The sequence below is a fragment of the Onychostruthus taczanowskii genome, unplaced genomic scaffold (assembly GCF_017590055.1).
Source record: "Onychostruthus taczanowskii isolate IOZ18803 unplaced genomic scaffold, ASM1759005v1 scaffold13, whole genome shotgun sequence".
NCBI lineage: Eukaryota > Metazoa > Chordata > Aves > Passeriformes > Passeridae > Onychostruthus > Onychostruthus taczanowskii.
The window spans coordinates 9,027,836-9,050,524 of record NW_024498462.1 but is presented as its reverse complement, the minus strand read 5'-3'; the positions used below and the strand labels follow the sequence as shown (position 1 = coordinate 9,050,524).

Below are 22,689 nucleotides of genomic sequence, written 5' to 3'. Positions count from 1 at the left end.
GCTCTAGGCAGTTGCATATTTGGACAAATCCAGTGATTTCCAAGCGATCCTTTGCTTTGTTAATCTCTTATGCTACATTTCTATGGTTCCAAAGTGCATCCTGGATGCAGCTGCATGCATGCAGTGTGCTTATATTGCACTGTCATGGAACCCAGCTGGTAACTCAGCCCGACGCAGCCACTCACCCACTGCTCTTCCCAGGGGGATGGGGGAGAGAACTGCAAGAGTTAAAGGGAGAAAACACATAGGTTGAGATAAGGACAGTTTAATGGGGCAGAAAAAGATGAAAATAAGAATGGTGATGATGATGATAAAAAATTAGAATATACAAATCAGGTGATGCACAGTCCAACTCTCACCACTTGCTGACAGATGCTTGGCCAGTTTCCGAGCAGCAGCCCCGGCCAGTTTTCCCCCAGTTTATGACACCAGATGGTAGGGAATATCTCTCTGGGTCAGCTCTCCTGGCTCTGTGCCTTCCCAACTTCTTGTGTCCTTCAGCCACGAGGGCTGAAAAGTCCTTGACTTGGTATAAACACTACTTAGCCACTACTAAACCAGCAGTGTGTTATCAAGTGAATTCTTACACCAAATCCAAAACACAGCACTGCGCCAGCTACTAGAAGAAAATGAACCCTAGCCCAGCTGAAACCAAGACATACTCTGCATTCCCTTGGTCTCTTAGTCTAAATTAATTCACTCTTGGGAAAAAAAAGAAAGTTCTTGAAGGGTGAGAAAGGGAACTTCCAGCAAGTCAGTCACTTTGCATTAAGCAGTGGTAAATCCAAAGCAGCTTACCCAGTGCAGAGTTAGGAACAGAAACACGCAGAGTTACCACCAAGTGCCACACTGTAAGCATGATGCCTTCTCCCCTCTCTCCTGGTAATGTCTTCCTGGGCCTGTAACCTCAATAGGAAATACTGCATTTATGCATTAAAATGATAGTTTCGAAAATTATACTTTTGGAAAAAGGACAGGTATGCAAAGCATGAAATTCATAACTCATTTATTGAATATATATATGCAAGGATACCAATAAAAAGAAACTAATACTGCAAACTACAACTTTGGAAGTAAAGCCAATATAACAGGAACAAAATATACATAACATTGTAGATAGGAATGCATTTACCCTCTTTCATACATTCCTTGTCTTTACACCTAATGTAAATATATGCTAGAGCAAAAGCTGCAAACGTTGGCCTAACCTGAGTGCTTTGACAAGCAACAGCTCTCCAGGATTCGTTAAGGGCTGAGATGTCACTGCAGACTAATGGCTGTGCATACATATGCATGTACAGGAACTGCTTCACCAAGTATATCAATCAAGGGCTGTGTTCTGGTTTTCACCTCCATCACTAATATAGTGGAATCTGACTCTGGTGACATGGAAGAAGAGTTACTAATTGCTATCATGCACTTTCAGTTCTCTTCAGATTAATTTAATCTAATGAGGATTAATTTTCTTGTCAATCTGATTCAGCATATTAATATTTTTGGAATGCACTGATTATCACCTGTCAGATAAGTCTGATATTTCAAATAGATTATCACCTCTTCATTTTTCACTCTGTTTTAGCATGAAGTTCTTTTTCCTACAGGCAGGAGTAAGAGGCAAACTCTTCTGTTACACTACATTTTAGGGCCAGATTTGGCAGACTCAACCATAGTAGATCAGCACAGCTCTTTGTACTCAAAGCTGAGACTTTGTGGATGTAGGTGTGACTCCCACTAGAGCCTTATCACAGAACCTCCTGTGGAGCAACCCCTGCTGAAGGAGCAGATGTTCTGCTCACCTCATGCTCGGGAGCTGCACTGACACTGAACCAGCCCTTTCCCCCTGCCCTGGACAGCACAGCCCACTGCTGCAGGGTTTGACCTTGGACTCTGGCTTTGCACCAGCTGTATCCTCAAGATATCTGAACAGGATCCTTGTGATGCCTGTCCTTCCTTGGCACAGTCCTTCTGGGAACAGCAGAACCACAGATCTGTGAGACCACAGTGAGTTGGGGAGATCTCTTAATGGAGAGGTGCAAGGAGCTGGGGAGAAACCTCCCTTCTCAGAGGGTTCCAGGCATCTTAAACAGCACACAATCCTCTTGTGAGCAAAAGAAATGCCCAAAGGCAAAAAGTAACAATAATAGTAATAAAAAAAAATTAAAGTGAAACCAGTTTTTTAAGACAAGTTTTGTTGAATTCATGATGTTCAATTCTCTGTGAGATGAAAGCAGAAGGTGCCTAGTAAAAAAAAAACTCAGTAACAAATTGACTCTATTAATTTAACTAGCTAATTTAAACATACCTAGTTCACCTATAGAGCACTTTCATTACTTCTAACATTTCTGGGAAGGCAGTAGATGCTCCAGAATAATCTTCAATATATGCTTGCAGAGATTACATTGCTTTACCAAAAAAAAACCAAAAAACCAAACCCAAAAAAACCCTGCAAACCAAAACAAACCCCCAAAAATTCAGAGAGACTGTCTGAAATTCCAAGCTAAAATACACATAAAAAGACAGTAATGGCAGTATTTTGTCTTTTAAAAAAATGATGTAAATGTTGTATACTATGATACATTGTCATGCTTTTTAAAACTACAATTAAGGACGTAAGAGATGTACAGTAAATACACTGCTGAGGTACATTTCTTCTAAATATTAACACCACGACAGAATTACTCCCCAGCAGGTGATGCTACTTGGGAACATATAAATACAATTTTTACATTGTAAGGCACTTTTACCCAGCATACATGAGTTGAAGTCAGTTATGACAAATTTGAGGCTTGTAAGAAAAGGCTTTTGCTTTTGACTTTGCTTCCATGAATTCTGAATTGATGACAGTTTCACCAGGCCATTTCAGCACACAGGGGTAACAGGGAAACCAGCCACTCACTTTTCTGCTACCCAAAGGTAAAGTGCTGTTCTGGTTCTTCGAGGCAAGGAATGGGTTAATTTATCCATAACAGGTGAGTTATTTGACTGAATATTTTACTAAGCCACTGACACAATGAATTAGAGCTCAGTCTCAAGTACAGTCAGTATGCTGGCAGATCTACCCCATGCAAACTTAGTTAAATACAGTAGCTGCAAACAAAGTGCCTTTTCTCCATGGGAGGGCCATGTCTGAGGCACAAACTGAAGTAATTTAAATATTGAAGGATGCTATTTTGCATTCTAAAACTGTTCTGAGTGGCTGAAAAATGTTCATGTTCTAGGAGAAACAAAACACCTTGATAGACAATTTCAATAATCGATCTGTCATTGCAATTCAAGTCACGCTTTTAATTTTGAAAGTTACAAATACAAAATAAAAATGAGCAATGGCATCATGTTTAGAGCAGTAACTGAATATTTTCTGTACACAGCAATATTTCTTTCCAAACGGGATTATTCTCCAGGAAAGCAAACAGAATTGATTGAATTCTAACAGGCAAAATGTTAGAAACTCCAATATACAGTAATTGAGTCCCTCAAGACATTAAGGGAATGCATCAGAAGACAAATGACACACGTTAAATCTTTTAAAAATACAAGTAAAAAATGCTACAGAAACTCATGTTACAAATGAACCGTTTTTGCAATACCAATCACAGAAGAACTGTAGGAGTTTATAGTCAAATCAGTGTCTTTTGCTTGTTTCCTTCCTTCAAATCCAGAAGTTTTGTTGGGAGTTCAGAGTGAAACAAGTCAAAACCCTAAACAAACAATAAGGTGATGTGGTAGCAACAGACAAACATGTGGACTAGATTCAGCTTTTTGGTTTTATTTAAGTAAGTCTGAGGATGTGCTTTAACAGACCAACTGAAGAAGCCAGTAGCCATTAGAAATGAAAAGGTGTTTTGACAGCAGTCAGAGGACTGTTCTGCTAGGTTTGGTACAGCCTAGATCTGAGCGTTCCCTCAAGGAACATCAAATTCTAGCAAGTAGTATCCCATGATGTGATTGTTGACTTGACAGAGAAAGGAAAAAAAATCACTAAACAATACGGATGATACGTGAACTTTCCCATATAGTGGTCATATGATTAGAAAATAAATACCAATCTAGCAAAAAAGGTTGTTTCCTCATTCTTCTTACAGAATATGGGACATTTATGCACATTCTTGACAAAACATGAAGTGTTCCACACAACAGAGAACACCTGAGGTATGGACGTCAGATATGGTGGCTAAATTCCATAGTGAGTTAAGAGTTGTAACTCTCTGAAGTAAAAGAGATTGGGCTGCAAAGTCCAAACATTTGTATAGCAGGGTTTGAATCACACTTGGTGAAGTGTTCTTTGCAAATCAAGACACAGAAAGAGGTGGGTTTTTGGGGAAAGAATGAACTACAGCCCTTTGGCATGAGTTCTAAAGCTCACAGCTCAGAACCAACAGCTGCTCAAGTAGATCTCCCGCAAACAATGCCGGGCGGAATGAGCAATCACAACAGGAACAACCTGAAATGTTCAAGCGTGCTTCGTGTACACCGAGTCCTTTCCTACTGGGTGCTTCCCAAGCAAAAACAGCTCTGCCATGTACAGCCTCCGGAACTCGTGCAGGAAGAAAATGCAAAATTCACAAAGTACCAGCTCGTTGCCATCACGGACTTGTCCATGTTGTTAATTAAACTAGCTAAGACCTTCCCTCGTTGTGTGAATCCACTAAACAACTTACACATTCCAAATCTTAAAGTTTTTATTCAGTCCAGAAATATAGATCTTACTTCATTTCAATGTCTGCCTTAACTTTTGACACTGTACATATTACATATCATTTATATAGTGTTTCATTTTTTCCAGACACTGCAGACTACAAACTACATAATATTGACATGTAAAACTCTGCCACTTACTGAAGGCTCACACACATGAACGTTTCAGGCAGTTCAATGAAATTTCTAACAGAGTCGGGTAGTAAAAAGTTACTAACCCTTTTCTGATTTTTAGAAAACAATTTAAAAGAATTAGTAGTTATGATGTCTTAGCCATTCCCAGTTCTATAACTCTGTCCCTTGAACCTGTTTAAAAAATGATGAAAACAATTGTAAATTTAAAATCATACAGAAAAGCATTTCACAGCTCTGACATTACATCTACATTTAGCAATAGAAATGAGGGCCTCCCTTCTTACACTGTTACAAAGTCAGCCGGATTTAAAAAACAACAAATCCTCCCCATTCTTCTACAGTATGCCAATAAAAAGTACTCTGCATACACTAGATTTAAATACTTCACTGCAGTAAACTACATTAATTGTATATTGCGTTTCAGTCTTGGTAACAGATCTGTCAGGAGTAACTTCCATACCTAGTTTCCATTGAGCTGCTGCTGAGGAATGTCATTATGGTCAGTGCCTGATTTGCCACGGCTTTTGCTTTCTCTTTCTTCATCCTCTTCATCTCTTTCATCATTTCCACTATGGTTTTTACAATAGAGTCTGGCACAACAAAAGGAACAGTGAGGATTTACACTGAAAATATCCATCAAAACCTGACTTGTCTTTCAGTTAGTTTCGAGATGTACTACAAACAAACTCTTAAATCGTTCACAGCTTCCAGCCAAGCATCAGTTAAACTGAGAAGGAAAACAAGGGTCGAGAGCAGCCGACAGAACCGTGACCAGTGCCAGCTCTGCAGAGCCGCCTCTCCCTGCTCGGCGAATGCCCTCTCGTGGGCACAGCGCGGCAGCTCAGCTGCAGCCAAGCCGCAGCTCTCCAGGAAGGATGGAAAGTTGTGGGGTCCAAAAAGCCCCTGAAGGAAGCTACAAACACATCAATATGGAGGAATCATGACATCGATTTTCTTGATCTATATTACAGGTTACTGGAGAAGGAAAATATAATACGAGTGAAATAATTTTCTCATTTCTCCTATTTAAAACACTACAGAAATTTTAAATCAGCACACTAACTGAAATGTTTCGTGAAGTCAACAACTATTTAAAGGTACCATTTTAAGCTAAATAATATCCTCTTTTTTAAGAACATATTGACTAGCCAAGTTAGGCAGAGAAAGTGTCATGAAATAACTTTACTTTCGTAGCAGATTCAACGATTACATAGGTCCTTACTTATAAATTCCTCGTGACATGTTCTCAATGTATTTAGCTTTGTCTTCTACTCCACAGTGGTAATGGTATGTTTTTATGCAGGCTTTGATTTCACACCCAATAGTAGCACCAGGCTGGCTGCAGAGTGTGCATTTCTGTGCAGGGGAAAGAAGAGAACAGCAACATTCAGCATCTCAGTCTTTTGTCTCTTAGTACTCAGTTTAATGTTCCTCATATTAATGGCTAGCATTTTGGAACAGAGTAATTCCTCTGGCAGATCATCCTTCCAATGAAAAGTTAACCAAAGACATGGTAAACCAGAAACTGTAAGACACCAATCCACAAAAATATGAACACTAGGATTTACCTGTCTGTTGCACAGAGAATTGCTACATGATTGCAAAACATGTTATTGCACATCCAAGGCCATTTAATTGCTGCTGAAGTTAGTATGCTAATATATAGACTAGAGTCTTAAATTATTTTTTTCAAGGAACAATACTGCTAGTTTTTTATTATATCTCTGATCCCCTATAAATTTTTTAGTATTTTAAAAACATCACGAGTTTTAATAAAATATAGTGTGATGTTTTACCAGCATCCCCATCTCTAAGATCTTAAAATGTTTTCCTACTAAAACACCAAAACAGTTGGAAACACTGGTTTGTTTCCAATTTTAGAGAATATATTCAGTGCAAGAACTGCATATTCTCTAATTTTATGTGCAGCTCCACATAGTGTGTCCAAAGCTGTTACTCTCTCATAGTTACAGCATGGCTAATATGAATCATATGATTCTGTGATCATAACAGTTATGTACACTGTCATAAGGAATCCCAAGTACCACAAGCCCAAACACCACTAATATTAAGGTGATTCCTATCTGGCTGCCCTTCCCACAAGTAACAATATAGTTTAATTTTGTGTTTAGAAAGAGATAGAAAAGATTGCTCTATAAAAGGAAGGAGGCAGAGCTATACAGGCCTTAGCAGAATCACTAACACATTCACCACATTCTGCAGGTACATACCATTCTTTTTCCTCTCTTGATTTCTTGAAGTACAGTTTTGATATCAAAATCACCAAATTCTGCCCTTGAAGTTGTTGTTAGCTGGACAGTGCCAGAAGAGAACAACTGTAAAACAAGCAAGTCAAAGTAATGTCAGGTCCAAAGATGTTGGATGAACATCTTTCTTCAAGATGAACAAACCAAGATGTTTGGAAATTTTTTTACAGGAATAACTGAGCACTGAACATCCTGTTTTGTGATCTCAGACAGCATGTGCTTTACCAACAAACTAGGAAAAACCCTGTGCTGAGCAATTAAAGCATTCCTTCTGATCCCCACCTGACTGCTTTAATTAGAGTTGTTGTTGCCTTGGAGAAATTTCTTTTAAAAGACAGAGAAGTAGACGAGAAGTAATGACAGGATGAAAATATAAAGTAGCAAATGGGAAATATTATCAACTGCACTACTCAACTTTTTAGGAATATTCAATTTCCTTAGCTGTGACATACATGTAATTCAGGTTCAACCCTGATGTCAATACAGCTGTGAAGTCCTGAGGGATGAAAATGGAGAACAGAAGTACCATCCCTTCCATCATCATCCTGGTATATTCAGCTTTAACTGCCTAAAACTGAAGTTCAGGTAGACAAAGTGACAAAGAGCTCTGCTAGAGTAAGACTCGAAGCTGCTGGCACACACCAGCTCTCTGTTTAGTGAGGCTGGGTACAGAAAGTCAATTAGTAACTCCACAGATTCCTGGACTATTTATTCATTTTGAGGTACAACATGAACCAATGGATTTTGTTACCCCAAAGCCCCACCTCACTCATGGCACTGCCTGCTCATGTTCTTTGCAATTAGATCCTGTTCAGGCTGACAGTTCTACAAACATGATCATCTAAAGGCAAGAGCTTTCTGGAACTTCCATATCCCACACTCTACTTAAGTCACACAGCCTGAATCCACAGGTCAGAAAATTATCAAAGTTCATGGATTCTTCTCAGATTGTGCCTGAAGGCCTGTGAAGCTGTTTTATTCTTGGAAAGGATTCTTTTAGTTAAAGCTGCTTTCTGTTTTCTTTTTAAATACTTCATATGCATTTAGATGTTAAGGGAGCATTTTTAATAAGCTAAAGCATCTCCCTCAGCTAATTCCATCTCTTAGCATGAAGCCAACTTTTACTCATATTGCCTGCAGTGAAAATAAATGAATTGCTCACTTTGCAACACTTCAGTGCTTAAGATCATCAGCATACAGACAATACTCAGCATAATTACATGTGAGGGTACTGTACTAAAATCCAAAATAGTAATTCAGACAAAATTCACAGAATAGACTGGTTAACAACAATACTGTTACTCACCATGCACTTATAGTGTGCTGCAGCCTTTTTGGCATTAAATATATGAAGCTTTCCTCTAGCTTCATTTTCTTCTTCACCTGCATGACAGAATCCACATTTAGGTTTTGTATCACTGGGGCTGCTTCTGTGGGGAGACCTGTCTCTCTGAAAGAAAAACATTTTACTAAAATATACTGCTGGGATACAAATAAGGTTGCAATTTTAAAAGCCTGTGGCCACCAGCTGGAGGCTCAGACAAATGCAAATTTTAATAAAACTTATATTTCAGAGAAGAAATATGCAATTCTGTCTTCTAAGAAGTTTAGCATATTTACTGCTTACATAGGAACTGCTTTCTATTTCATCTGTGCCATGTGAGGACGTAGATCTAGTGTCTTCTGATTGCCCTTTTAAATTTGTTTTTCTTGGCTTTCCCTTACGACCCCTCCTCTTTCCTTTGGGAGGTGAAGGCTCCAATTCGTGTTCATTGATATTTTCTTCTAAATCTGCTTTAGAAGTTAGAAAACATAATTAAATAAGATTCTCCACAATTTTATAAAAAACAAACTAAGAAAAAAATCCAAACCAGAAAAACAAAAACAAAACCAAAAATCAACCCACAACCCACCAACAGCAGACAAGAAAAAACACAACTTGTATTTTCCGAATTTTGGTCAGAAATAAAAATAGCACCTTTTCCCCATTTATTACAAACATGCAACTGCAGATCATGAAAACATTACTTCTTATATGTCATACAGCTTTGCATCTTTATAACATAAGAAGGTTTAGTGTTTCTTACAACTTCTACTTTCAGACCTAAAATGTGTCCTCAGACACACATCTTTACCTTCACTGAAAATAGCATTCATTTAATCTACACTGAAGCTGGAAAATCTTTTCACCCATGAAATATGCTAATAATTTATTGCTTTAAGATGCATAACCCCAATATAAATTGCCCTTGATAGTATGCCAGTGTACCCAAATACTACCTCTCTCCTTGCTTTATTAATTGATGCCTGTTGACTTAAGAAAAAAAAATCATCCATTTGGTAATAACATCAAGCTGTAAAACTGAAAAGTATTTTGCCTGCAGTGAAAAAAATCTACAATTTTATGTCATTACAGAGTATTTTTAGATCTGCAGCTAAAACCAGCCTTCAGTTTAGAGGAAATCATCCCCACTGACAACATCCCATACCAAGTATTTACAGGCCATTAAGAATATAAGACCGTATTTTTAAATACAGACACAGCAAAGAGCCCTGACAAGTTCCTTTGCAAATGTCAGCTGAGCTGTGAATGCTGCACAGAGCTGAGCCCAGGCTTTGGGCACACTGCCCTTTGCACAACTCACAGCTCTACAGAGGATACAGATCAATTCTGCAAGATTGAGATTGCTTCCAATAAGATTTAGTTAAATTGTATCTGACAATTACATCTAACAACCAGCTCTACTCAGTCACCAACAACTTTCTTACTCAGAGGAGCATCTCCTTTTTGTCCCTTTAATCTGTAGCACCCACCCCTGCTTGAGCCACAAAGATATTTCAGACTTGTTTAAAGAACATACACAGACCCCACTGAAGGAGTTTTCTTCTCAAAACCCAAACCACAAACACCAGTATGAGCCCCCAAACACAAGGAAATGGTAAAGACCTGGAACATTCACTTGATGGACATTGCCATATAGTTTTAGTATCCAGATAAGACATCTTAGCTGGAGACTGAATGCTGCCTTGCCATTCGTCTTTGTTGCCTACTATCACATAAAAATCAGCTCACATTTCTACCTTGTGATAACAGAGACTCAACTGCACAAAACTTGAAGTCAAAGTGCTGAACATATTCCACAGTCACCAAGTGGGAGCAGAAGAGAAGTGAAGCCCTGGCCCAGCCTGGCACACAAGGACATCCTGTCCAGCTCCATCTATTGTATCTGTCACTAATCCCCAAGAAAGCTTCAGCTCCTGCTCAGTTATTAAGGAAGGACAGAAAACTCATCCAAATGCATCACAACAGGTTATACTGAAAATTATACAGATCTGCAAATTATTTTGACATCACATGAACTCTCCACTGATTATTCAAAAAAGTTTGTGAATATTTGTCTCTATTTTTACATTTACAGAAATCATAGGTGATTATTATAGAAAAACAGTCTTAGAAAAATGTGACTATTGAATCCATGACCCTTTAAATGACATGAGTAAGAAGTTAAAAATATTCCTTCCAAAATAATTTAGTGGACTTCCCTACTATTTCATGAAACAAAACATAGTCCATTCACTGCCATCCTTTATCTTTCCACCTCAGTCCACCCTTATTTTCTACAATAACATTAACGCATGTCCTGAACTCCTTACAGACACACTTAAAAAACAGAAGTGAGTTATAATTGCTAAAAACCAAGCCCACCTTATGAAAACCAATTTCTTAGAAGTATCAATCTCCTCATAGAATAAATTCTTGAGTGCTATTTTTTAGTCTACAATTATTAGCATATTTAAGATTTGAAAAGTAAAAATGCTGTATTTTTAAAAGATAGTTTCAGTGTAAGATAAAAAACCATGAAGAATGTACAGCTTTCCTTAAAGGAGAACCCCTGTTCTTTGCTCAAACTACGACTTTCAGAGAAGTTCAGACATGAAAATCCAGATGCTACATGACACCCCTGCACTAAAACACAATTCCTTGAAGATTTATATTTCCTTCTTCAAGTGACGTGGACCTACAGAGTAACAGCCAGATGCTACATGACACCCCTGCACTAAAACACAATTCCTTGAAGATTTATATTTCCTTCTTCAATTGACATGGACCTACAGAGTAACAGCACCAAGATGTGAGGATCTGCTCGACCACATCTGTCCTCCAAGACTGATACCTCAAACATTAAAGCTCCTCTTGTTTTTACAGCATCCTGAGCTTGCAGAACAGAACAGGGGGACTGTAACCAGCTGTCAAACACATCTGCCCTGGATGGTCTTCATGTTTAATTTACAGCTTGGTGGGTGCCCTATCCCTCCCCTCAAGCCCACTGCCAGCTTACCCAGTGTCCCTGGCATCTGATGGTTGGGTGTTTCCAACTTCTCATGTCAGCTTGAACTAAGGGAAACACAAAAAGTTGTTCAACTCCTCCCTGACCAGGTGATGTTTTATCATGGATAGCACCCATCCTCTGAATCCCTTGAGATTCCCTAGAATCCCTAGAATTCCCTCTTCAACTACCCCCATCCCATATCCCATTACTGCATTGCTTTTTAAAATCATGACAATTTTCTCAACATAACTTTACCTAAAGTGTTCCAAGGCAGTTTCTATGAGCTTCCCTCAGAAGTCCCTAAATACTAGATCTGAAAAGAGCCCAATACACAACATGGCCAGAGAAAGGGGGGGTAAGGGTAGAAATCAAGAAGAAACAATCTACATTTTAAAAAGCACCTAGGAATATGATACTGTAAATTCAGATGAGTAGCAACAAGCCCCTAAGTTGCATTTCAGAAATCCATGAGCAGTACAAAGTACCACAGAAGGAACCCTGGCAAAATGCTGTATTACATCAACTGTTAACAGGGAGATTCAGCTTCAGAGAGAAATCTAAAAATTATCCTTTGATCATGATTAAAAGGAAAAAGGATCAAGATGTTTTGCTGTTTAAAATAAGGCTTGGCAGAGAAGAGGTTGAGATATCACTGATCCATACTGCATCAGCTTGAAATACACATGGAACCCCTTTCCAAAAGCCAGGTTAAAGCAAAGTAATAAAGAATTAAGTGATTTAAAGGTTGTGAAAGAACGTGTAAAAAGAGGATGTGTACAATAAATATGGCTCTATTTACATCCCAGAATAAGAGAGCCAGAAACAAAGCAGGCTGATTTTGTATGAGGAAGATAAAAACTAAAACTACTGGCAAAATATATTTGCAAGTAGAACTGGACATGAAAAGAAGCCAAAGCTTCTTTGAATGTTGAAGGGGCTGAGACATGCTGCTATATAAATCTGAAATCACACATATGCAGGTAAAGTTTTACAGTGCATTTGGGATAAAAGAGAAACTAAAAATTCAAGGAATAAAGTCAATCTTACTAGATTTTTAGAAGAGAAACGGAACATAGCAGAGAAAGAAAAGAGTACTACAGCATGCTAGAATAAAATCTCATTAAACTATGGCAGAAACCAAATAAACCATATGAGCCAACATCATTGTTTTAAATTGGAAAGAAACATTAAAAAAAATCCCAAAAGAGCCTTATTGGCCCAGTAGTTAATACTAAAAATGTGGATGCATCTATAAGAAATAATAAGAAACAGGGATTTGCATAAACCCTCTTGCAATCAAATACAAAATCAGGTAAACTAATCATGAAATAATAGCTTTTATCAGCAGATGATGTGAAATTAACAACCAAAATGCTGAATGTATTTTTTGTGTTATCTTTTTCAATGGAAAAAGAATAAGTTATATTAAACACATCTAAATTAAAGTAAGAACTGAGAGGAAAAAATTAAATTACCCTTTAGGTCCTGCCACTAATATGTTTTCCAAAAGCCCCAGATACTTTAAGGAACTGATGACTCTCATCCAAAAGTTATTTGTTATGAGGTATTTGAGATTATTTATTTAATTAAGTACATTTAACACAGAAAAAAAAAAAATAAGTCCTTACTAACCACACAATTCAAATGCATTTTCAAGCAAAGAAACACTGGCAAAGACTGAAGACAGATGATGCACTTGGCTTATTTGCACAATCACAAAGCTTATGACCCCTGGTCTGATGAATTTGTTGAGTAGCTCCAGTCTCTCTGTGTTGTTACTCCCTTGTTTAGATGGGAGGGAGAATCAGAACACCACAGGACAGCTCCTCAGACAGGACAAGACATTCACCACATGACTTTTACATTTTTCCTTTTCCATTAGCCATGTGGTTTTCCATAAGAAAATCCTGGTGTGATGCCTCTGCACAAATCCTCATTAGTCTATAATGGACACTGCTGGACCAACTGTTCCTGTGGGAACACCACAAACACATTGGATGTCACACCCACAGCACTCTCCAGGAGACAGACACCAGGCAGGCTGAGTTAGCAGAGCCTAGGAAGACTTTGTCACCATCAAAATCAAAACCACCCCAAAGTGCAACATTACAGAAACAACCACACCTGCTGGTACTGCAAACAACCTGAGGCAAAGCTGTGCTAGGACCAGTGCTGCAGAAAATGCAACAGGGAACAAACACTGCTCAAAGAATCATCAGAATGTTACCTAACTGGAATGCCAAAAAGTTGCAGATGTTTTTCCTGCCAGTCTCTGGTTTTCACAGCACTTTGGGAACGTACTCAGTGCACTATAGACTGCAGTGTCCCTAAATAGATCTCAGAGAAATATCATCCTGACTCAGCTTACTGAGCAGTGTGAGAAGCACAGATTCCATGTCTGATCTTTAGAATGACATGAAAATGATGCTAAGACAGGGCATGTCCTTATTTCCACTGTGGAAAGATAATTCCCTGAGGCTCTGAGCACAGCTACAACAGAAATTACAGACATTTTATTTTCTGACCCCACAGTTCTCAAGCATCTGCTTTAAACATTAACATGAGAAGTCACACAGCTCTGTATTAGTCTTTGTCTTACCACTGTGTAACAGATGAAATTACATTCTTATCTTAGTTTATATTGAACTATTCCTCATCAGCTGAATTTGTTTTAAATTCAACATATCAGCCAGGGCAGCCTCACCTGCAGGGAACTGAGAGAGGCCAGTTTTTTCATTTTTCAACAATTATTTCCAGTACATTGGAATAAATTGCAACAAACAGCTCCAAAGCATAAGTTCAACAGTACTTCATTCTTCAAAAAGAATAAATGCAATTGTATCAAACTGAACAGTAATTCAACTAATGGTTAGCTGTGATAATTTGAAAGCACTAGCACCAATTCCTGTAACATATTATGTACTGAAAATGTAGCTTGCCTAAAATTATGAGTGAAGCTGTTACCTGAAGTTCAGTTATTTTGTTAAATTTGTAAACATCAAGCCAAAAACCTAGATGCCCTTTTTCCAGTTAATGGGAACAAAGCACAGAAAAGTCACTCTGAATTACAAAAGGAAATATAGGAGAAATACAATTTTCCTATTCTGTGTCACCTAAATACCAGGCCATATAGATAAATTAGACAAACCCAATAATCTGCTGAAACAGATAATGAATTTAAGAGCACAGTACTCTGTTGCCATGTTTCACATTTTCATATTCAAAGAAAGCAGAAGGTAGTTCATCAAGTCCTGTCATATGAAGAAAAATTAATTCCTATCACTCATTAATTTTGCCTTGATGAGTAAATGCCAAGTCTGATGAATCCCCACACCACCTGAATTTCTTAACAGCAATAAAAAACATCTATGAGGTCCTTTTCATAAAGTCTTAGCAGGCAATGTAATTCCAACATAGGTCCTTCAACGTTATTTCCATGCAGCCTCAAGAGATTTTCTTTAACTGTTATTAAGTGTTTAACAGACAGTCTTTTTAAATTAGAACTTCCAACAAAAGTGTATGAGCCAGATCTCAGACTTGGGCAAGTATGGCCCAAGAAGCATCCATTTTCTAGGGAAGGGAAGGAAAAACCTCACTGTTATGCAGCAGGGCTGCCTACAGAAAATAAACTGTTCTGGACAAACCAAACACTCCTAAAAACTCTTTGCACATCTACTAACAGAAGTGACAGAATAAAAATACCTGGACTGGAAAAATTAAATGTGGATACAAACAACCAAGCATAAGAACCCACAGATGTTCTAAACTGACCAAGAAAAAAAACGCACAACAAATTAATAATAATAAAAAATCCCAAACCCAGAGAAGGAGCAGTTAAGTTTCCATTAAAAGGACTGATGGTTCCAGCACCTCCCTGCACCCACACTGGGTGACAGAACCACAGATAAGCTTTAAGTGTTTGTTAGGAAAATACTGCTATGCAAAGATTAATGAAAATGAAACTAAAACAAGATTAAAAAAAAACAAAAAACCACTGTGTTAACATCTCATTTCCCTGCCTAGTCTAGTCACTCTCCTCTGCCAAGTCCGTTATCTGGTTTCACACACCACCATTCTTTCACATTTAAATGCCTCCTTGACATTCACATTCTCATCAAGAGACAAACAAAATACATATATAAAGCTTAATCTCACCATCCAACACCTTCCAGTTGTCATTTCACTCAGCAAACTTCAGCTCTTAAGTATTAAGGAAAAAACCTCCCAAGTCTGTTCTGAAACTCTGAAAACCATCCTGTAATTTCTGTCTGCTAAAGTTAATCAGTGTTTAATGTAGCAAAATACCATAGCTATGGAAATTACTTATAGCATTGTAACAGGCATATGCAACATATATTTCTACTTTCTTTGATTTAAAGGAGCCCCACAAAAGAGCCCCAGCTTCCGGTGTTATTAAATCCACAACTGTAAGTAATAATTATTTTGTGGGTAAAGTTTCCAAAACTGTATGGACTAAAAAGAAAACATATTATTTGGGAAAGAGCACTGGGTGGAATTTCAGTGAAATATTAACTAAAGAACTGAAAACAGGAATGTGAAGTATAGCTGCATGTAGTTCTAGAAGCACAAAGCTATTTCTAGAAGTGTAAAGCATGACAGAAGTAAGTATTTCAAACAAAAAAAATGTGTGCAAAGTGCTAAATAATATACTATCAGGTTCCCTGGCCTCAGCTGTTCTGAGTGACATTGAGGGTGGGAGAGAAGAAATACACAATCTAAGAGGTCCTTGATACGAGTCTAGATTAATGTTTTAATAAACCACCATCATCAACATTTAATAAAAAACCCACTAATTTTCCCCAATGTATCTATATAAAATTTAAAAGCCTTTGCTGTTAGAAAACAACACTGTAAAACTGCAGCTAATGGTTTCTGAAAATTCTTAAAGAAAAGCACAAGTTCAGATCCTGCAAGGAATCCCAAGAAAAGTAATCCATTGGTTTTGAGCTCCATGCAGAATTGGAGGCATTTTTAAACACATGTCAAACACTGAGACATTTGTGAGCAAGTATAAAAAATCATTTTAAAATATCAGTTAAAGAGATTAATCTCTCTGGATTCAAAATGTCTTTTATATTCTGTGTCTGCTAACACACAAAGCAATCCCCAACACAAAGCAAGTGCCAAAGTACCAAGATAATGTGGCCTCTTCTCTTTGCAGAACTAATTATAACACAGATATTATTTTTCTTGTTTAAACCCAGTAAGAGTAAAATGAAAGTTTTATATATAGGCACACAACAATAATTATGTAAACAGAGTAAAAAAGAGAAATCCATTTTCTTTGGTATTTTCTGCTGCCTTCAGAATCTTTCTGAACATTGAAATAACATCCAAACCTTTACCATTACAGTCTACTACCTGTCCATAAAAAGCAATACATTATCTAAGAAATACATTTGGCATAGAGACTGAAGTAATTTATGAAGTTTAATTTTTACTAAACAGTTGAACACTCAGTTAAATCTGAGGACATTTCAGTTGAAAACAATGCAAGAAGTAAACTACCAACTGCTTGCTTACCCAAATTCAGATACAGCAGAAAAAAAGAAAAATACCTTAATAATAATGCAACAGCACAAGTAGTTTGGAATTTTAACAGACCACACAATATATCTACATTTGTGGCATTTCACTCTTCTTTTCTGCAAAGCTACACAGCTTTCATGAATGGATCCATACAACTTTTAAAAAAAATCAATATGATTTAGAAACTTATCTTTAAGTGAACTCATCAGAACCACCCTTTATATTTACTCCCAATAGTAGTGTTTCTTTTTTCAAGAGTCAAACTCTATTTTATTTACGAGAACAAAAAAATAATGAATATTTAGGAACATTAGCAAAAATCAGCTGTTACCTGACCAAATATTTCAGATGTTAATATTGTGAATACTTAACTACAAACATAAGCCAGCTTCTTCCAAGAAGGGAATGTATAACTTCTACCCAAACTTTGGTTTTATGGAGCATCATATCTTTTGGGCATCCTAAAATTTATGGTCGGGGTTTTTCTCCACCTCAGTCAATAATTTTTAGAGAAAATACAGAAATCAGATGGACTTCCAAACTCATTGTTTCTCAAAAATATGTAGTTCTAATTTTTACTGAAAACATTTATATTCTCCAGAAAAATTAAATTTAACCAAGTATCTTTCTACAATGGGAAAAATTTATATTGAATAATTTTACCTTCAGAGTTATGCGTAGTTTTCTTGTGTTTTCGACATAAAATCCTATAAACAAAGTAGTTGAAAACTGTCAAGTCAGTCACGAATCACAGATTATTTACTCATCTTTTAAATTTAAATGCCAGTACATTTTTCTCCCACTTATAAGACTCACTGATACACAAATCTGGCAGTGAAAATATGCTTTTCTAGCACATCACTATTTTGAATGCCACAATCATAATTAGAATTTTTTGCAACAGTTTTGTTTAGATTCCAAAGCGGGGTTTTGCTTTTCTTTGTTGTTTGTTTTTTAAACAATGTAAAATATAAATTTAAAAAAATAAATGTAACAAATAAATAATAGTTACATGTAAATGCCTTGTGAAGGTTTCTCTCTTATCTGAGCTTTATCATGCAAAGCACAGTAGTAGTGATATGTCTTGTGACACGTTTTCACATCACAGCCAATGGTCGCTCCAGGACAGTGGCACAAAGAGCACATCTGGAAAGGAAAAGAAAGCACAATTCATGTTGCTTTTTGTTTAGTACTTCTGAGTTCAAAAATAATATATTTACCACTCCTGGTGACAAAACAAATGGATTTATGCACTTGGTATTACTCTTCCTGCTCTCGGGTGTTTTGCATAATTTATTTTAAAATTAAGAAATTTATTACAAGTGTGCAACAGTGCAATAACCATCAGATGCATTATCAACTCAACCACCATTATCAACTCAGTGAAGAAAATAAGTAATTTATTTCTGTGGAATGCATCTGATGAAAGTGACACAGCTATTCACCAGAATATCCCTCTCACAAGGACAGTCTGTTTGTACCGACCATTTCAGAAAAGTTAAAATCATAATTGTACCATTTAATTCTGAATTATATTACAAAGGCAAGAGGGAAAAAAATGACACCCATTTGAGAATGAATCCTGCAGTCAGAAATACTGACAACCTGCAAGTTCACCTCAGCATCAGCAGCTAACTTGACCTTTTTTTCTACAGTTATGTCCTGAAGTCCTTTCCAAAACACAGAATTTAGTGAAATATTTGGTAAGCACAATTTATTTAAACTAAATTAAATTTTGCTCTTTGTACTTATATTGCAAAAAAGATTAAAAGTGAGGCTGTTGCTTCACTCTTCTTTCCCATTAATTAATTCTTCTTGTATCAGACACATAGATAACAGCAGCTATCTAAATTAGCCTTCTAAATTGCTCAAGTTCCTTCTTATACTGTGGTAGGAAAGGAAGTAATTGACAGTATCAAAAAATTTTTCTCTTAGTTGTTCTCTACTGACTTAATATTGCCCAAAATCTCAGGATTTCCCATTAAACTCACCTCCCAAGACAGCTGGAGCTTTTTCTTTCTATCCTGCATATTGCCAACACCCCCAAAAGGTTGCAATCAATTCCAAATCTAAGTACGCAATGTAGGATATTCCCTACATATATATATATATCTATATCTATCTATATATCTATCTCTGTGGATACATTTTTTTCTCCCCTGCACTCATTTAGTCAAGTTCTCCTTGCTACTCTCAAATATGCCAAAAAAATACACCACCAAAGTTACCAAATATACCACCAGCCTGTTTTTCAATTTTAACGAAGTCAACTGAACAGTAAAAATGTCAAAGCCTTGGATCATCTCCATTTACTCCTCTGCAAGCTCTGAAATGGTACAGTTATATACTGTTGCCTAGTTGTTATCTAATTTTTATGGGCATTTTATCTCATAAATCTGTTATACATTATGGTTTTATATATAATAATTGCTGATCAAAGTCCTTTAGAAAAGCCTGGGCTTATATATCCAGCCAATCAAGTTTAGTCAGAATCTTGGCTTTTCTGAAAGCCAGAAATGACTGAAAGAAAACTTTGTTTTTATGGACACAATGATGTGTCTCTAAAACAGAGCACACACATTCTATCTATGTAATAAAATACTTATTCCAGTGGTGCTGTCCTGCTGTCCAAAATGGTCACTAACTCAAGTTATATTGGCTTTTTAAGAAGTTTGATAAGCTGCAAATTAGGTATGTTCTTCAAAAAAAACCAAAACTTTTCCATTCACAGATACTAAAAATAATACAGATAATTAAAATAATTAAGTTATCAGTGACTTGTACTTCCAAATATTTAGACTTCATAAGCTTTTGTGTCTGGCCTACCAAGGTTTGAACCTACACCTTTTCTCAGGCAGATCTGTCACCATTAGAAAGTCTCTACATTCTGCCACTGTCACCCTGGTAATGAGGTCCCCACTGTCAGAGCCCACCTGGCCAGCAGCACCTCCTGAGGGATGACAAACTGAGCCCAAGCCATCAAGATATTCACCTGGCCCAGTGCTCTGGGGTTTTTTGCTGAATGTGCTCCCCAGAATGGACCAGGCAAGCAGACCTGAGAGAAGGGATTTGGGCTAATGACAAACCTTTACCTTTAAACTTCCCACACGCCAGTGGAGAAAGACAAGTTCCTCCAGAGAGTGATTCAGAGCCGCAGCTCTCTGCCAGCTACACAGACAGGCACCTAAGTTAAGACCTAAAATTATCTTGCATGTTTTCTCCAAAGAGGAACCAACTCAGGACCCTGAATCCCTTAGATTGACCAGATCCAGGTTTTCTACAAAAACCTGAACAAAGTGCCTTGTGCACACAGCTGGTGAGCTACAACAATTGAGCCATTGCAATAGAAGGATCATAAAGAGATTCAGAAGCAGAAAGAGAAACCACCAAAGACATAAAAAGAAAAAAACCTTTAAAACCCTTTAAGAGACACAAGAATCAAGAAGTTTCTTTATGATCAGTAGTTTCATTTACTACCATGGTTTTTGGAAAGTCCTAATCACAGCATGAATGACTTGTGAACAGTTGTTTCTTTCAGCTAATTAGAGCAAATGAAGTTCCCTAGATGGGGAAAGATTCAAATGAAACAGTGGATGAAATAGTACACTGTTATTATAAATTAGTAGTTCTACAATAATACTTTGGACTTCCTTTAGTGGTAAAAGAACTGGTAAATACATAAAGTGCTTTAAATAACCAAGCTGAAAGGTTTGAATGTGAGGAGTGAACTGATCATCTGGTAAAATTATTTTAAGAAGAGCCTCACTCATTTCCCCAAATTGGAAAACAACTAGTTCTAAATAAATATTAATAAAAAAATTCCTTATGAATTGGCAGCTCAGGAATTTTAAAAAAGTCATTGCTGCTCAATCTCTTTAATTTGGTGGAGCTGCAATGACTACTGTGCCCACATATCTCATAAGCCCTCTACATTCAAGGCATTATTTTTTAAATCAGTATAAAGGAGCAAAAAGTGTATTTGGTAGTTAAAAAACTAGATTCTGGCAGTAAGCTCACATAATGGTAAAGGCACAATAACACCCTTCCCAGGAGCCTAGAATGTGGATTTCTTTCAGAATTCTAACAGAAAATATTAAATAAATACACTGAACAACTTCCTTGCAAGCTTTATGGAGGGTATGAAAATACTGTCTTCCATTTTCAAAAGCCAAAATAGGGACTTACCAGTTTTGTGCCTCTCTTTATTTCTTTCTGAATATCTTCAATAGAGAATCCACCAAGACTCTCATTATCAGTGTGTGAAGAAACCAGTGCGGATGAGAACAGCTAAAAATTGCAAAGACAAAATCTCTATTTTAATTTTTAAGGGTATAAGTGCTAGAGAAATTTATCGACATGAAACCCACCAAACTGCAGCGGTTAATCATGTGTGCCAGTTGCAATCTGGGTGGCTTTTCCACGAGTTTGCAGCGTTTTCCCGGCTCCATCCCGCCCGCGGTCACTCACCATGCATTTGTGATGTGCCGCCACCTTCTGGTTCTCCGACATCAGCAACTGCCCACATTCGTTATCTTTATTCGACCGACAGAAGCCACACTTCCTTTGTCTGGAGGAGACTTTCTTCTGTCCGACTGAGCTTGTCATGATTTTAAATGACCTTAGAATGCCACTGCAATCCTCTCAATGCTACAGGGAAAAAGACCTGCAATCAGCATGTTAACATCAACAAAAGGCAAATTAGCATAGCTTCATAAATACAGTATTGGATGCTTGGAGGTGATTTGTCCCTTTATGCTACTTCAATATAGCCAAATAAACAAGTGACTGGCAGAGGCAGAATTTTGCCAAATTTTAATGAAATTTTTTCAGCAATAAAAAGCAGTTTCTTTATGCAAAAAAGTTTGAGGATTAAAATAAAACTTTCCATGCTAATGCAAAAGCAGAAAATGGAGAAGAAATAAGTGGGAAATACAACAAGAGAATCATCAGGGAAAAAAAGTTGCTGCAACTCATTTTTATAGTTCTTTATTAAAGGAAAGGAATTTATAGAAAAAAAAAATATATATGTGACATGCAATGAAATTCATGCTACTGAACTTCAAAAACAGAAGCAAAGAAAAACAGAGTCCAGCACAGCCTCCTGCACAGGTTTTGGCTCTAAAGGCTCACAAAGTCTCATGGCAGATGAGTAAAGAGTAGAGATGAGATGATAAAATGTTACCACTTTTGGCATCAGAGGTATCTTGTGGCTACCCAAACAGCATTAGGAACAAAATTTTAGACACCTCTCTGAGGTGCTGCAGTGGAAACCTGTCCATGATCCTCAGTTAGCTGGGCAGTACCACACCAGCTTTCAGAAAGTGCATGAGAGAGAGCTGCTGCTCTCAGCTCAGAAAAGTAACTTAAAATTGAACTCAGGATGAATCACGAACTTTTCAAGTGCTACTAGCAACATGTTTTAAAATGTAACACTGAGGTCACAGTGCCCAACTCGGGCAGACACAGCTCGTGCAAAAGCACGAATGCTCAATGAGTGTATTCATTTCTTGGCCCAGCATTAAGATGTTTGTGTTCATTTGCTTCGACATGTACCAAGAAATAAAACACTCATCTTCTTCAAATAGACTTTCTTAGAGCTTTTTACTTTGGAGAGCCTTACTATCAGAATTTGCCACAACTGCAATACAATCCTCCTCAGCCTTTCTCTTCATTAAAGCCACCGTAGGGTCTGATATTTGTGTTGGAAAAAA

The 22,689-nt window shown here is 37.2% G+C and overlaps 1 protein-coding gene across 2 annotated transcripts; it reads right to left on the bottom strand.

The window, feature by feature from the left end:
- Window positions 1-989: 989 nt before the first annotated feature.
- On the bottom strand, window positions 990-21,822 carry PHF6 (PHD finger protein 6). Of its 2 annotated transcripts, XM_041396559.1 has the most exons (10): window positions 21,446-21,822; window positions 21,164-21,265; window positions 17,991-18,124; window positions 17,642-17,685; window positions 8,725-8,891; window positions 8,404-8,547; window positions 7,062-7,166; window positions 6,053-6,186; window positions 5,291-5,420; window positions 990-5,001 (listed from the first exon to the last, which is right to left on the bottom strand). In XM_041396559.1, exons 1-9 carry the CDS (start codon window positions 21,581-21,583, stop codon window positions 5,291-5,293), a joined length of 1,098 nt encoding a protein of 365 aa, XP_041252493.1. In that variant the 5' UTR covers window positions 21,584-21,822; the 3' UTR covers window positions 990-5,001. The 2 variants fall into 2 exon arrangements, with proteins under 2 accessions (XP_041252493.1, XP_041252494.1); XM_041396560.1 differs by having other exon boundaries at window positions 990-5,420; window positions 8,725-8,888; window positions 21,446-21,817.
- Between the last annotated feature and the right edge of the window lie 867 nt (window positions 21,823-22,689).